The sequence below is a fragment of the Lipophrys pholis genome (assembly GCF_963383615.2).
Source record: "Lipophrys pholis genome assembly, chromosome: 7".
Classification (NCBI taxonomy): domain Eukaryota; kingdom Metazoa; phylum Chordata; class Actinopteri; order Blenniiformes; family Blenniidae; genus Lipophrys; species Lipophrys pholis.
Window position 1 is genome coordinate 19,539,080 of NC_137638.1, and position 15,232 is coordinate 19,554,311.

Here is a 15,232-nt window from a genome sequence, read left to right on the forward strand (position 1 = left end):
GCTGTGTCACATAGTTTAGGTCACTGTGGCAAAGGATGTGGGGGTTCGAGTCCAGCAATTACTGACTGTACATTATTTTATTGTCACTGAGAGATCTTGGCTTTGGTGCTTGGTCAGTGCTTATTGTTCTGGGATTACTGTATATTTAAATGTATTCTGAAGAGAGAATTATCACATGAATGCTTATTGAATTATCAAATTCAACTTAGGATTTGTTATTTCTGTTTAATCAGAACAGATCATTCTTATATGTGTCTGTGGGCCATTCCTGCTCACATAACTCCTATGTTACGGGTAGGGATGTGCCGATCCGATCGGTAGATATCGGATCGGGGCCGATATTAGTGATTTGTGAGTGATCGGGGATCGGCAAATCCAGCCGATCACCGATCTAAAAAAATTTTTTTTTTAAAAAACGCGGTCCACAACGTCACATAATAACCACAACAATCAGGGACTACAAGCTCCGGTCGAGCTGCAGAAGCTAGAAGCAGGCGGAGCGGGGCCATAGACCTATAAAACTAGAGTTATTATTTGGTGGTTTATGTGTTTATGTGCAGAAGTCTACTTCTAAACTTTTATGTGGTCTGTCTTCTTCTGCTTTTTTATTGTGTTTGGTGAGTCACAGCGCCCCTAAAGGCCTGGCATGTGTACTACATGCCCTGAAGCCTCGTGTTGAGCCGTGTTCATAGTGAGGTGTGGACGGTTTTTTGGGAGAGAGCCAGGGAGAAGAAAGATCGTTTTTTCGTCGTGTGGATGTACCCTCAGTTTACAACAACTAAAGAGAAAGAGAAGAATTTTGATTCAATAAGTGAGTTTTATAATAATTTCTAGCTAAACAAAGCTTCTGCCAATAGTGCATTTAGTTTCAGACATCTTAGTTGCTCCAAAAATAGACTATTGAGTATATTTGCAATAGCAATGTGAGTATCGGTTCGGGAAAGTATCGGTATCGGCCAATACTCAATTCTGAAAAATCGGATCGGTATCGGGGGCAATAAAGTGTGATCGGGACATCCCTAGTTACGGGTTTCATCTTGATCAAAGTAGCTCTCCTCTGCCAGAAAAAAGTTGAGCAACAAAAAGTTGTACTTTTTTTGCTATTAAAGCAAAAATTGGATATTAAATGTTCAGGACCAGTCAGGTCTGTCGATTTCAGAATCATATGCTTAACCAAACAGCATTTGTAGCTAACCCTCACTCTATTGTTAAACTATTAATTAAAAATGATTGAACCGGTCTCTCAGTGCAGGAGTGGTGTCTGAGCAGTATTTGAACAGTGAGAATATCAGTATTGGCCACTTCCAGAACTGAGGTGGAGGGTTGGAGGGCTTCAGAAACTCTTCACATGCATCACACAGACGGTTGAGCTGAATCCATCTGCTTTTACACCTTTATCAAGGTCAGTGATTGCTGACATCAGCCACAGAGGGGACAATTTTTCTTCACACACACACACACACACACACACACACACACACACACACACACACACACACACACACACACACACACACACACACACACACACACACACACAGACAGCCTGAAAAACAACCGTGAGCAGCAGTCAGACTATTGCTATCAGACTGTGACACTGATGTTTAGTCTGCCTCTCGATCAACAAGCTTACATCACACTATGACCTCACGTTCATCTTCTTTTTAAATTGCATTCGCTGAAATATTTCATGGGGGTTGAAGAATGCCACCATTGTGCAACCTGCACAACTAACAGTGCGAACAAACGCTAAAATAACAGGAAAAACTGAATCACTGCACTTTCAATCAGAGCGTCCTGACCTCAGCTGCAGATCAGACACAGTGACTTTTAGAAGGAATGTCTTGCTTTGAAGTTTTGTTGTGGAGGGTCAGGAACTGCCTCAGTTTGTTTGCCCCACATGCTTTCAGTCTAAGTTTGCAGCTCGAGCAAATGCTCTCGGTTAATTTGAAACACTGTCGGCAGCCGGTCATGGAACACATCATGACAACACGATTTTTCTGCCTCTCAGTTGCTCAAATGGTACAAAATAAATGCAGGATGGTGTGACGTCCCCAGTATCTCAAATTTCATTGGCTGGCACTCAGTCTACAAAAGACTACAGACAAGTTCAGGTCAGGACACATCCAAGTATGCTCTTTTATTCTCGCTTCATCTGGAAAGCATAGGGAGGAAAAAACAAAAACAAAGACTGTGCCCACACATCCGGTCCTCTTGTGTTGTGCACTCCCAAGAGATTCCTTCATTTACCTCCACCATGCTATAGAGATTCCTTTAGCAAGATTACTGGCAGATGCAGGCTGTGTGCTGAAAAAGGGCGCTGTAGCACAACTTTTTATTCGTTTTGTTTCTGCATACATTCAGTTGAACTGTAAGCTTTTTTGTAGTAGTACGGTAGTTTTTAAACCATACAATCAGTTTGACTGGTTTCCTGAATGTAACTTGGTATTTACATTTAGGCGCCTGGCTCTGAATGGTGAATTATCATTCTTCTTATTCCCCTTGCCTGAGGATACATTGCAAACCAGTGTGGATGGTAAATGTAGATTACAGGCCCTGTCAAAGCCTGGGTTTACTCCACCCCAATATTTCATGAAGTGTGACGTTCTGGTGTAATGTTTACCCTGCAGGTTTACACATATGTCTGCACGAGGACTGCGTACAAGGAGTTGTGTATATACTTGTTGCACTCTATGTTGACGTGAACCCCCACTTGAATATTACACCGCCTATCCTTTTCATCGCCGACATCTGCGGAAGAGAGAGTGAGTGAAACATGGCAGGAGGGAAAGGGTGTCAGAGAGACAGTGTGTGTGTGTGTGTGTGTGTGTGTGTGTGTGTGTGTGTGTGTGTGTGTGTGTGTGTGTGTGTGTGTGTGTGTGTGTGTGTGTGTGTGTGTGTGTGTGTGTGTGTGTGTGTGTGCGTGTGTGTGTATGCGCGCGCAAACACACACCAAGTCAGAGTGATGAAAATCGGTGCCAGCTGATGATGTAACCTTTTTCCATCCTCCTTTCTTTGTTCTCTTCCTCTGGCCGATGTACAACAAGCCTCCAGCCACTGTCTCTCACATTGTAATTTACCATCATTTACAGCCAAGCACAATAATCAGCTGACCTGCTTTTCACCCCATCACCTTTTTACCTCTGAAAATGTAAAGTGAGAACAAGGTTGCATCTGATAGAGAGCCAGACGAGGAAAAAAAACAAAACACAAAGAGATGAAGTAAAAGGAACAGGGAAAAAAAAAAAGACAAGAATGAGGAACAATGAGATTGACTGAGACAGAGCTGTTGAGCAGATCAGACACTGATGTCAGTTGAAGACGTCAGCTGCTCCCTAAGCGTCATAACTCTTCCTGTGCACCGGCTCCAGTCCCGTCCCTTTAAATGCAACGCTCACGTTAAAAAGCTTGCCTGCTGCACTAACCTGTTGGCTCAGCACAGTGAGGCCGGGCTAATTCAATTAGCTGCTACACTTACTCGACATATTGCATGATGGTCAGGCCACTCTTCGGGGCGGACACATAAAAAACATGGCCTGTGTGCTGAGGCACACACAAGCAAGCATGCATGCACATAGACACACACACATGTACATACACATACACACACAGAGAAAACACAGAGCTTTTTGTGTGTCTTACCTCTGATAGAAAGGTCTGTGCTGACTTCTGTGCTCCTACATGCAGCAGATACTCGTAAACATAAAGAGCCAACCTGCACATAAATAAAAGCACAGCAGAAGAAAACAGATCAGTTTGGTAATAAAGACCCACACAGTGACATCACAGTAAAAATAAGTCAAATAATTTTACAATATGCAAGAAAGACAGACAGAAATCTTCTTTTTTTGTGTAGTATAAGTCAAGAAATCATGAAAAAAATAGACATTCTAAATTCTCCACTAATTATGAGGATCTATTCCTCAATTTTTATTTTCACATTTAATGTTCCTTGCATGATTACAAAGAAAATAAGATGAAGGGGAACATCAAAATGCAACTTTACGAGATAAAATCATCTCCAAATACCTTTAAAATCCCTGCGACATACACCCTATATATTTGTAAACCAAAAATGAAAAACAAACAACTGAGCGATAAGAGTAAAATGTTTGGTAGGATCACACTGTGCAACGTTTCACCTCTGTGACTCGGGCTCTCCATGCACTTTCTCTCACGGCTTTGATCACAGTCAGGAATAATTACAGGCTTGATTTGTTAATCAATTCTCCTCCCAGTGTGTCTCTGGTGCTACTAACACCAGTCTAGGAAAGGAGAGGATGGGGGTGATCTCCTGGTCTATAAATACAAGATAAATATTGATCCAGAGAGGATCAACAGCAGATCTCACTGACTCTTAATGGCACCATGCAGATTTAAAGATTAAGGCAGTGTAACAACATATAGTCCCTCCACGGGGTTACAAATAATGGAACATTTGTGGAAAGTATTGCATTATTGCCTGATCCTTACATTGTTGCATTCCAATTTGGGGTTAGACTGTCTATTAATCAATCTTTCTACACCCTTTTTCTCCGGTATAAGGTCACAGGAAGCTAAAGCCAATCCCAGATGATTCAGGATAAACTGGAGAGGTTACTAGTTCATCACCGGGAAAACACTGAGAGACAGTCAAGGGCCGTTTAGCTTCTCCAAATAACCTACCAAGCATGTCCTATATTTGTACAAGGAAGTACCTGCAGAAGCCCTATGCAAGCATTGGGAGAACGTGGAAACTCAACACAGAAAGGTCAACAGGCTTTAAGTAGGAATGTATTTGCTGTGAGGCCACAGTGCTGACCACTGCACCAAACTTCTGCTCAGCACATTCTGTATTCAGCCATATCAAAAAAATGTATGCCTCTGTATTGCAAGCTTTTGGCGAAATATCAGTTACATTCTCTACTGGATGATCTACACATTGTAAGGTGAACGATAAATGATCCAAAACCCAAATAGAGATATTCTGATGAAATACATGTGGCAAAGGAATTGTGACGCAGCACAAGCTTCGGTCTGCATCTTAGTGTGTCTACGTTTGATTGAGAGTAAATGTATTGAGAGACCTGAGACGTGGTCATATCAGGACAGCCGCCGTCCTCCAGCCACCAATGAACGGTGCTACTAGCTTGCTGTGGCTGATCCAGACTCCCGTATCGAGGTAAAAATAAACTCCCCAGACAGCCCTGTCTGCCAGTCTGAAGATGATGGACTACACACCTTTCTGCTCCGCACACAGGTACTCTGTCTGCTCGAACCCGCCACCACCCCACCATCGCCCGCCTCGTCCAGATTCATCTTTCTTCCTCCTCAGTTTCATTTTGAACCTCTCTTCTTCCTCTTTCCCTCCCACTCTCAGTGCCGCTGTTTTCCTCGTTCTCCCTTTCAGTGAATAAGGCCATGTTTGTTTAATTATGAATGGATGAAGAAAACCTCGTTCTTTCTATCTTTCTCCTTCTCTTTCCATCCCTCTATCTCTCCATCCCCCCCGTGGCCTGGCAGTAATGTTTAACCAGAGAGAGATTGAGACAGAACGTATCGCGGGGACAAGGTTAACGGAACAATGAGAGGCTTGACAAAACTCTTGACACCTCGACAACAGAACATGAATAAAAGATGTGCCTTTTTTTTTCCTCTCTTTTTTTTTTTTGGGAGGCACTGTACAACTCTGAACATTTCGAGGAACAAACTTGCACCCTCGCTCTGCTGTGCGTCGTTTTCCCCGTCAACCTGTCTAAATGTGTCACTCTCAGCTGCAGCAGCATCAGGACAGAACCATTTAATAATACTGACAGATCTCATGTATCTGCGGCGAATACATTCCCCGCAATGATGACGCACCTGATGGGCTGCATGAATCAATTCATTGTGTCAGTGAGAATAAATAAAGAAATGAAAGCGTGTCCTCAGCACGCATTGGCCTGTATCCCCTCAGCTATCTATTACCTTACAAAACACAGCTTGGCATGGCAGCTGCCTTTGAGGTGAGACTAAAAGGTTTCACCTAGGATTGATTTCACAGGAGCTGTAAGATCAACCTTTGGTCCTCACTGAGAGACAGCTTTGAGGAAAAGTAAGTGAGGGAACTTAGGATACGTGGTCAAATATGGGGCGGCAGAGGGGACCAAGGTGATTCACTAAAAGAAAAAAAAAAAAAAAACACATTACAGGGTCACTTATAAGCTTTGGAGAAAGAATGAAAGCAACCAAAAAAATGAAAGAATTCCTAATTCATCTGCTGTTTCTGACCATTAACGCACAAAACAAGGGTATATCAGTACAAAAAAAGCCTTGTTGTTTCTCTTCTTCCTTGTTCCTGACGCTCGCCAACAGTCATCACTGCTCAAAAAGAGCTGATAAGCAGACTGCAGACAGTAAAAGAAGGCACTATGGTAGCATTGAATTTCTGTTGAACTTTAACTTAAAACTTATCTAGAAGGGGAGTGATAGGCTTTGAAAACACTGAACGCCTCCATGCTGCTCTCGCATTGCTGAGTTAACACTTGTTCAGCTGAAGCTCCTGCTGATAACGACACATGCGACTGACAGAATCGAAATGCTGAGCCCAGATAAAGGTTCGAGCAATAAACCATGGGGACTGCTCAAGGTTAAGAATCGGCTTCATTTGTCACATTAAAGAAGCAAAAAACAAACAAGACAAGAGACCGTCTTTTCATACAGCATGAACCGTGATCTCAACCAGGCAGGATGGCTTGAATGATCAGGTGGACGCAGGATAGAACTTTAACTTTCTCCTTGAATTTGAATCAGGTTTTGCATTGTGAGACTCCTATTTAATTAAATTCGTATTTTGAGCCGACTGATCCTGGCTGCCATAAATTTTCAGAAGCGCAGACAGCTCCAGCAAGCTCGAACAGTCAGACACTGAGTTCAGAGTAATGAAGGCAGCGGGCTGAAACAGTGACCAGCCTCCATGCTGCCTTGTTACTGAGCTGGAGTTGTTGATGCTGAGCTGTGCCACAGAGATGAGATCAGGAAGGGGAGAGCGCCTCGGAGCTCAACCACAGCCTCACCTCAAAGAAAACACGCGGACCCATTTTTCCCCAGGATCAGCATTTAGGAGACTCGTAGATCGCTGCTAATCAATTTACTGCCATGGCGATCAAAGTCTGGCCGAGCTTCAAATCACAACAGGCGATGGCTTCGGCGATTGGAGTCACCTCTAATGGTTTAGCTCCCGATTATTGGAGAAGCAGTTATACTTTTGAACAGGATAAACATGTTAAATTAAATATTTAAAAGACTATAGTAATATATGAATAAGAAATCTAATTAAATGTTGCATTAGAGAAAAGCGCAGGAATAAAATTGATTCTAGAAAGCATAGACGTTACCTTCATCAATGAAGCATAATCATCTGTTTAAACCTATTTCATATGGAAATGAAAATTGCAGGGGAAAAACTCTCCTGTTACAGTTGCACACATATTTTTGGAAAGTCTTATTTCGAAGTACATTTTATAGGTTAGAAATAGTTTTCATATTCTTAAGATATCTGCTGGAGACGACACGCAATAAAAAGTAGAACTGTTCTCTAACTAGTTTGGCGCTTTAAATTAGAAATATATAGTGACTAAATATAGTATCCGCCTGTTCAGGTTCAACATCATTTCAACTAGTTCACAACCAGAGAGATAGAAAAAACAAAAACACAGAACATCAATACATCAATACATGAGAAAGAAGAAAACACATAAAAATGTCTCTAAAAGGCATTAAAAATACTGATCACTAAAGGGCAATATATATAAATATATATATATGATAATATAAATATTCCCTAATCACTAAAAACCTGAATCCACATTACTTCTGGTCTGTTTTTCTGACACGCTCCCGCTGTGATATGCTTACACTGTTTATTCTGATATTAAGGGGTGTGGCCTGGAAACACAAAGACATGAGAATCAGAGGCACAGTTGCTTTTAGAACTAAACCAAAAACAAACAAACAAAACAAACTGTCCAGGAGAGGGTTGAAGCAATGATAATATGCTGCAATGCACACACTTGATGGTAGTTCCACTAAATAATGATAAAACTATTTGAAAGCATAACACATGTGTGACCTTCAAGCTGTATTTGTACTCACTTCCACAGAGGAGAAGTCCTGTGTAGTTGTTTTCCCCTCTAAATGAATTTATCTTATTTGGACAAATTAAATTTGGGTGTGGGCCGTGGCAGGAAATTGTCTCTTCCCACAGAAGGAGATGGATACAAACTGAAACCTAAACAGACATGTTGTCTCGTTCAGCAAGTACAATTACAGAATCTAAATAGTACAGTAGAGTATGCTGTGAGAATTTAATGTCCAGAATGTGAATACTAAATAATGCATGATTTAGTGGCAAATACAACATTTGAAACATTCTTACCATATGAACATAATATTTTGAACCAACAGGTGGCACAGCGGTTACTCAGGATCGGCCTCCAAAACCCCAAAACCCTGAACACGATAGAGTTGTATAGAAAATGGATGGATGTCCACCAACAGTGACTTATTTGCACCGTCAGGATACAGAGGCTGACGTTACCGTTCATCGGGAGACATTTTTCTGACCACCAGACTGACTAGTTTCTTCTTTTAGCCCTGTTTTGGTTATTATAAAGTCCAGAGGCAAATGTTTCGAGTCTTCAGCACGTCAATGTCCCATTGCATTTGCCAGCTAATACCTTTGTGAATTACTTGGAGCTGGACGATACAAACCTACTTAGTTCAACCACTCGTTCTTTCTGGTATGTTACCAATAATAAATAATGAGTTTGTTTGTTCTCCCTGAGCATGCAAAGGTTTTCTCGGGTTACTCTGGGTTTCTCCAACATGCAAAGACATGTATTTTGGTGAGTTTGTGTCTTTTTTTGTGAGGAAGTGTGTGGACGTTGTCGTCTAGCCCTCCGTGTTTGGCCTGTTTTGGACTGGCAAAGGGTGTACCCTGTCTTCGCCTGCAGTCAGCTGGGATGGGCTCCAGCGCTCCTGAACAGGATATAGTAGTATGAAAGATGGATGACTATAGATTGATGTCATTTTAGGCTCCTCTGCTCCAACTTGCCTTGCAGAAACACCCTTTTTTACCTTCCAGTGAGATGATTTCCACACATCCCCCACCACCTGGTTAATCTACTCTCATTAGCATTTCAGTATTTATGCCAGACCAGTTTCTATCAGTCCTAAAGTTTTTCCAACGGAAGGTTCATTAGCTCTATTTAATGCAGTGTCATTTTGTCAGTAAATTGTATATGATGTTAATATAATGGAAAACAATGTGCAGGACTGAACAGCTTTTATATTTTAGTATTTGTGTTGACTATGTAGTCCCCATTGCAATATCGATAAAGTTATCTCATCTCTCTTGGATGGTTCTATTGAACTGTACCTTATTTTCCAGCAGCTTTTCTGTCTGCTCAGCCATCTTGGATGTTTTTTTTTTTTTGTTTTGTTTTTTTTGTACTGCGCCTCTCTTGCTGTAAAAACAGTCAGCTCTTTCTGCTACCAACCAACATTCAAAGTGAAGCTTTAATCAACTGCACACCACAAAGAAATGACTGTGGGACTTTGCCTGATGGGTATAATTTACCAGATGTGGAAATCTTTCATCACAATCAGTCTTGGGTTGTCTCAAACTGAAAAGACAGAACATGCTGAAAATACTGAACTTCTCAAAGCACAACGGCAAGGACATTCCTTTAAGGACAGTCATATACGTTGTGAAAACTGCATCGATGTAGCTTCCAGAGATCTCTTAAGTTTGCTATTTCAGTAATGTATTAATCTAATGCAGGTGCTCAGTCCGACCACCTCGCATGATTTCTGCCCCTTAATTAAACGTGGGTCAATAACTACTTTGCTCTAGCAACCAAGCATTTGTACTCAGAAGAAATGATAAAGCTAAAGGGTTTTATGTAGCTGACTACCTGAGATGTGATCAAATAAATGTGTAACACAAAAAGAGAAAAAAAGAAACTAATTGAGATTCTGCGCTGTGGTTTAGCATATAACTGTGGAGAAACAGTGGCGGATTAGAGCGTCTGTACGGTGTCAACCAGGGATTAACCTGCAGTGTCTCTTATGAATGGGTCACACACAGGTTAACCACATGTTCAGTGGAGTGCTTCACACACAGACCTCTTACACTGAACAATAGCATACGGTTCATTTTACTGTCAGGTTATGGTAAAATATGATTATATCCCTGAGTAAACCCTGTACAGGAGAAACTGGCGCTGCTCCCTGTTTAAAGGGTTTGACGCCACAAATCTGATGATTATTAACCAAACAGAATACTAAGATACTGTTCAAGGAAGTGGTGAGGTTAAGTCTAAATCTAAAACTGAGGTTTTCTGATCTAACACAACAGTAGATTTTGTGGATATTAATTTACCTTAATACACACAAAGAAGATCTTTTTTTTTTTTTTTTAAACGTACAGGGATTTTGGCTCTATAAGAAGTTGAAACTAAGGTATAAATGAATGGCAACAATGAGTGACAGGAAATAGCCAGAAGCTGAATCATAGCCTCATCTTGAAGTCCACTACGGAGGAGAATTACAAACAGGGAACTCTTGAGAAAGGGAGTGATGGTGTGACAGAAGCATAACGGGGTGAGATGAAAAGTTCTGGTGACGAGAGCGGAGAGAAGAAGGGGGATTGGAGAGGCATAAGAAAGAAAAAAAAAAGCCAGATGGGGAGGATGGAGGTGATGGGTGCGAGCAGATGAGCCCCCAAGATGAGGACTCGTGAGATCCGTAAACTTTCATATTCTAATGTTGAGGATTCTCACTGAGCGGTGTCTCAGTTAGCCGAGCACCCCGCTGTGACCTCCTTCTGCAAATTAACACAAAACCCTACAACACAAACAGCCGGGCTAAACTAGTCCCGGTTCTTACCATTTTCCAAGAGAGAAAAGCAAATGACTACACGCTGTGCTGAAAACATAACATAGAGAAGGGACAGAATAAAAGATACATCAGCACTGTATGCCTCGGAGTATACACTGAATTTCATTATATTTATATAAATGAATTTCAATGAGCTCTCTGTCAGAGGTAATAACAATGGAAAAGTAATCCTGGCTTGAACTAAGTCACCGTCAGGAAGTTATATACTGTAATTATCTCCTGGATATGCTTACCTACCACAAAAGGCTAAATTACCATCCTAAATCTCAGCTGTGTGTTCACAGTGAAGAATAATTCTAGTGAAAGTGACACTGTGAAGTATCTACTGAGAATTGTAGTATCTTTGAAGTATGTTGCCTTTGAATGAACAAACACAAAAATAATAAAGCGATACGACATAATGCGGCTCTTCCAAGTTCCTCGTAGATGAAATGGCAATAACACTTTACAATAATTTAGCCCTGCGGTAAACTCCAGCTTGATGAAAGTACCGGTTAAAGCCCAATATCCAATGCTTTGCTTCACTTGTGTGCTGTGGGTTAATCAAATAACCCATGAGGTGTCATTCAGTCAATCTTACCGTCTTAGTCTGAGTGTCAATCTACTATTGCAGTCCTTCATGCCAACGCAGCGCATTTGGCAAACGTCATGATTTCTAAGACTTTTCACTTTGCTGTGTTTGCAGCAAATGTGACTGATGCAATACAGACAATGAAAGCTGCAACCACAGTTACCAGGGCAGCCCGTACAAAGCAGTCACATTAAGATGAATTAATGTTAATATGTTTGCTTAACTATCAGTCAACATCCAACCTCGGTCAATCTAATATAAATAAGAAGTGTCTGGTGACACACTTTCTGATTATGAATGCAAACCGAGTTTCAAAAGGATCGGTGTGTCTCTAATTACAAGCAAGCTGCAAATGTTTGCAATTCACATAAACCTATTGTTTGATTCACAATAGAACAGTATGACATTTTACCATTTCATTGGTAAAGTTTGAAATTTATTGTAAGGAACAGAACTGTAATATTTATTTTTCTTGTTTTTTTAGTTGTTGAATGTAACATTTTATATAATCACCAATAATAAACACAATGAGACAAAACTGTCCTGACGTCTTCTCAAAGACATTTGTCATGTGCGTCTGCCAAAATGAACAAGTTTCACAACTTGCCCCATGCAGCCACTTTTATCTTGAAAAACAAGTTTGCACCATAAGCTGGTGTTTTGAGTCAAGTGAGGGACACACTGAACACCCCTATCTAATGAACAGCAGAGGCATGACTTAGACTTTACACACTGCGCCTTTGAGGAGGTATTGCTTTTTCAGGAGAAGAATGTTGCCCCATTCGTGCCCCCTGCAAATAGTGAGCACTCAGGTCTTCTTTGGGCAAAGTTTTAGTTTAATGATGTGGCAAATATTTTATATTGGTGAAGGGAATGGGCTGCCAGAAGGATATTCCAGCACTTGGACTCTTCTATCTATTGTAGATGGTGGGATCTAACACGTCTTCATGTTTTACAGTAGAAAATATGATTGTTCCATATTAAATAAAAATTTTTTTAAATGCCATTTAAAAGAATGGCAAAACTATCAAATTGCTTTCAAAAATACTGATTCTGTTGCCACTATAATGCTGCTGCAATTGTTGATATTTCTTTTTTTCTTTTTTGGTCATACCACTTTTAAAGCTTTTGTTGTCTTAAGTTCCAAATGTTTTTGACTGATTTGTGTTGTGTTGCTGCTACAAAATTGAAAATGAGTTAATATTTTTCATGACATATCAAATGTCTCAGTTTCAATATCTGATATGGTGACTTCATAGTATCACAAAAAATAAATCTGAGTCTAAATATGGCTTTTTTATATGATAGCATCTAATTTGCCATTTTATGAGCTGTACAACTCAATTTATAGTTGGGGTAGACACATTTGTGATGTGCTAATAGTGATTAAAAACATTTACAGTTTAAGAAAAAAGGATAAATGAAATATTAATATTCTACAATACAATACAAACAGTCATGTATAATATAAAACTTCCAAATTTGCTTTACAGTGTGAAATACAGGCAGTCAAGCAGCGTGGCAGCGTCCTGAAGTTACTTCAAGAATAGATTGCCATTTTTCTCCTGCAACTTCCTGTCACTTATCAGTCCGCACATACTCCGACACCCACAGAAAACTAATATCAGCAAATGCAGAGGCTTTTTGATCTATCACTGCAGCTCCTGTTTCGGCTTCACCTTTATGCATTTACACCTCTGGATCATAAAACTGTATCCCAAGGTGACTGTTTCTCTTCCACAACAATATGGATTGTTTGGGTTGCTTTACTCCTCTTTGTTTATGTCCACATTCAGAGACTGAGTTACCGGCACTGAAAGCACAGATCAGACACCTGTCTCTGACATAGCGGCACAACCATCAACATTATCGTCCTCATCATGGTCAGTCTTTAGCGATGCCAGGCGACCTCTCAATCTGCCGATTGAGAATCTGAAAGCGCTGGCAGCTCGGACCCCTGACAACTCTGGCAAAAATAGAGGGACCCCACCATGAAAGAGAGCGCAGTGATCAAGCTGCTGCCCCTGCTGAAGACAGCCCCATGTGTGACAGCCAAACACTTTCCCTGATTAATCAAGCCGAGCAGCGGGGCTTTATGTGCCATTAAGAGCCCTACTAAATGACTTCACTTCATTCATTAAAGTGGAGCATCCTCTGCGGCCCCGCTTGTCAGACAGACAGACAAGTGGAAGCTGGGAGGGAGATGATGGTGGGGCAGCAATGAAGGTGGTGGGGGCACTGAGGCAAGATAAACAACGACAAATATAGACCCATTACAATGCTGAATAATTCATCTTATATGCAGGGCTTCAGAAAAACAACGGAGGGGGGGAAAAAAGAGACCAAACAACCATGAGGATTATGAAGCCTTTATGCATTGAAGAGCATCTACAAAACAGCGCTATTTATGCACACACCTTGTCTGGAAAAGGTACGACGATGGGATCATAGCCAAATCACTTTATATGGAAAATCAGGTTCTGCTAGAATAATCCCTGATGGATTTTCATTAAGAGAAAGTACAGTTTTAATGAATCCGTGCAGGGGAGTTGGCCAGCTATAGCTGTGAGTGAATTAACGGTTTGAAAGTGAAGTATACAGTGTTTGCATGCTTCCTTTGAGCCATTGTTTCACTCCTGCTGCAAGCACAGAATTACATGTATGTTCAGATACCTACTTTAAACAGTGCAGTGAAACGAACACACAAACTCTGACAATGACTTGTGAGAAGGCAGACTCAATGATACCTGCCTATGGTATGAAGAAAAGGAGCAAAGAGTAGTAATTTAGCAGTCAACAGAGATATAAAGATTAAGAGATGTGGAGAAAGATAAAAGAGATAAGGATTAGCAGCAACAAGAGATCCAGGAGGGAAAAGAAAGAGGGAGACCGAGGGAGAGAGAGATGGAGAGGGAGAGAGTAAATGATTAATGGAAGCTTGGAGGGGAGGTCAGGATGCAGCAGAAGAGCAGTGATGCTGCTGCCTGTGAGCAAAACTGAAAAGGACAACATTATGAACAGCCTTGCTATTGTCTCACATCTTCTGTAACACCGAGTATGGAAGTATGGAAAAAGGGGAATATGACCACAAATAACCTGAAAAGATGGAACAGGAGTAAAGCTGGTCAATGACAATGTCTCCTCTTCGACTGGCCCGAATGCTTTTGAGAGGTTTTATGTACTTATTTATATAGTTGCATAATACAACTACCAAAGGTGGGAAGACGCTGTGCGATTTTCTCAGTGAGAAATCTTGACAATGTCGTTAGTTGTCACTTGAAAACTGTGATCTAATATCATACAGTGAGAACGGTTTGCAGACATCTGTTGTCACAGTGGTGTGTGTGTGTGTGTGTGTGTGTGTGTGTGTGTGTGTGTGTGTGTGTGTGTGTGTGTGTGTGTGTGTGTGTGTGTGTGTGTGTGTGTGTGTGTGTGTGTGTGTGTGTGTGTGTGTGTCTGACACAATGTTGTGACATTGTCACAAATCTCACAATCACCATCTCCCTTCACGGCGCAGCGTCATTGCTACTATGAGCGATGGCTACATATGACCGCTTACAACTAAGAGAAATGCTCTGCTGCACCATAACCAAGAATTTGTAGATTCTCATGGAGGCAAAATGCTGGCGCACGTCCATAAATGTTCCAAAAGCAAAGTACTTCATTCTTGGTCAGCCTCATTTAGAAAAAAAACACAAAAACTTGCACGTGATCGACTCAGAAAACTTATCACTATACCAA

The 15,232-nt window shown here is 41.1% G+C and overlaps 1 protein-coding gene across 2 annotated transcripts in view; it reads right to left on the bottom strand.

Annotated features, from left to right (window-relative positions):
* The window catches only part of LOC308111682 (single-stranded DNA-binding protein 2), a 55,004-nt gene that overhangs the window by 26,419 nt on the left and 13,353 nt on the right, over positions 1-15,232 (bottom strand). For both annotated transcript variants that reach the window (XM_080466670.1, XM_080466671.1), the window contains exon 2: positions 3,643-3,715. In XM_080466670.1, coding sequence (XP_080322796.1) covers positions 3,643-3,715 — 73 coding nt within the window. The remainder of the gene's footprint in view (positions 1-3,642; positions 3,716-15,232) is intronic.